The sequence below is a fragment of the Priapulus caudatus genome, unplaced genomic scaffold, assembly GCF_000485595.1.
Source record: "Priapulus caudatus unplaced genomic scaffold, Priapulus_caudatus-5.0.1 Scaffold39, whole genome shotgun sequence".
Classification (NCBI taxonomy): domain Eukaryota; kingdom Metazoa; phylum Priapulida; class Priapulimorpha; order Priapulimorphida; family Priapulidae; genus Priapulus; species Priapulus caudatus.
The window spans coordinates 55,979-57,514 of record NW_014577100.1 but is presented as its reverse complement, the minus strand read 5'-3'; the positions used below and the strand labels follow the sequence as shown (position 1 = coordinate 57,514).

Sequence of the window (1,536 nt, the reverse complement as noted above, 5' to 3'; positions counted from 1 at the left end):
GCGTGCGTATGTGCTTGCGTATGTGCTTGCGTACGTGACTGTTCATGTGCCTGCATGTGATTTTGTGTATGTCCATGCTGCATACTAGTGTGAGTGGGAGGAAGAAGGGGAATGTGTGAGGGGAAGGAGGGGGAATGTATGAGGGGAAGGGAGGGGGAGTGTGTGAGGGGAAGCGAGGGGGAGTGTGTGAGAGGAAGGGAGGGAGTGTGTGAGGGGAAGGTGGAAAGGGAATGTGTAAGGTGGAGGAGGAGAGGGATTGTGTGAGGGGGAGGCGGAGGATGAGTGTGTGAGTGGGAGGAAGAAGGGGAATGTGTGAGGGGAAGGGAGGGGGAGTGTGTGAGGAGAAGGGAGAGGGAGTGTGTGAGAGGAAGGGAGGGGGAGTGTGTGAGTGGGAAAAGAGGGTAAGGACGAGGTGAGTTTTAAACTCCAGGGCGATTACTGGTGGAAGGCACACGATCATGATCTGTTGTGGCGACCAAAGCGAATTTCGCATTGTCATCGTATGTTTTAGATCCGCTGGTACAAATCGACACGGACGATGCGAGACACATTCTCTACACGCGTTCAGAGAAGGGAACGATACAGGTAGCTAGCCTACGTGACCTAAATTAATTGTGCTTGCTATCTGTCCTTCATAAAAGAGGCATGGCACACAGTACACGTAACGCTTCCTGCTTACGGTTTATAATGTAAAAGTAACATGCTAAGTGACTTGAGAAAAATGTATCCTACAAAAGTTCCTACACGTTTAGCACTACTGTCAGTTCTTCTATTATGCGACTAATTTTGTGTAACCTTGCTAACTTTATAGCTCAGGAATAAGATATTAATTTTGAAAAAAACCAACTTCAATTAAAATTCATGTTTTTTGAACCAACCTTGTAAGATTCTGTGTGATTGTAGAGCGGCTTGTATTTTTCTTGCTTTGCGTGTGCAGGTGTTTGACCTGGGCAGGGATGGCCTGGGAATGACCAAGGTGGCTTCTCTCACGCAGCAGTCGATTCTCTACAACGCATCGCTCATCGCAAGGTGAGAGCGCGACGTGCGTGGGTGCATGCATGTGTATGTGCGTGAGTGTGTGTGTTCGTGCGTGCTCGTGTATGTGTGTTTGTGTACATAAGTTTCTGTGTGTGCATTTAGGCTTGCGTGCAGGCATATATGTTAGTGCGTGTGTATGTTAATGTGCATGTGCGCGCGTGCGTGTGTGTGCGTGCGTGTGTGTGCGTGCGTATGTGCTTGCGTATGTGACTGTTCATGTGCCTGCATGTGATTTTGTGTATGTCCATGTTGCATACAAATTCGGAGTCTATTGATATCAAAAATCTCTTCAGCAATAATCAGCAATTGCTTACACTGTTTCCCCTTGCAGAACGATAGACAAGTCAAACTTCAAGCCTATAGTACACATTGCAGCATTGAAAGGCAGTGAGTCAGCCAACCTTTATCTGCTGGCAATCACACACACAGGTATACCCCCACCCACTGCTCGGAGACACCAGCATTGAAAATAACTTGTTTGCAATAAAAATATATATA

At 47.2% G+C, this 1,536-nt stretch overlaps 1 protein-coding gene across 1 annotated transcript in view; it reads left to right on the top strand.

Annotated features, from left to right (window-relative positions):
• LOC106819451 (nuclear pore complex protein Nup155-like) overlaps nt 1–1,536 on the top strand; it is a gene marked incomplete at its 3' end in the record, with an annotated part of 30,957 nt that overhangs the window by 7,366 nt on the left and 22,055 nt on the right. The window contains exons 9-11 of the mRNA XM_014824086.1: nt 512–585; nt 938–1,029; nt 1,370–1,484. Coding sequence (XP_014679572.1) covers nt 512–585; nt 938–1,029; nt 1,370–1,484 — 281 coding nt within the window. The remainder of the gene's footprint in view (nt 1–511; nt 586–937; nt 1,030–1,369; nt 1,485–1,536) is intronic.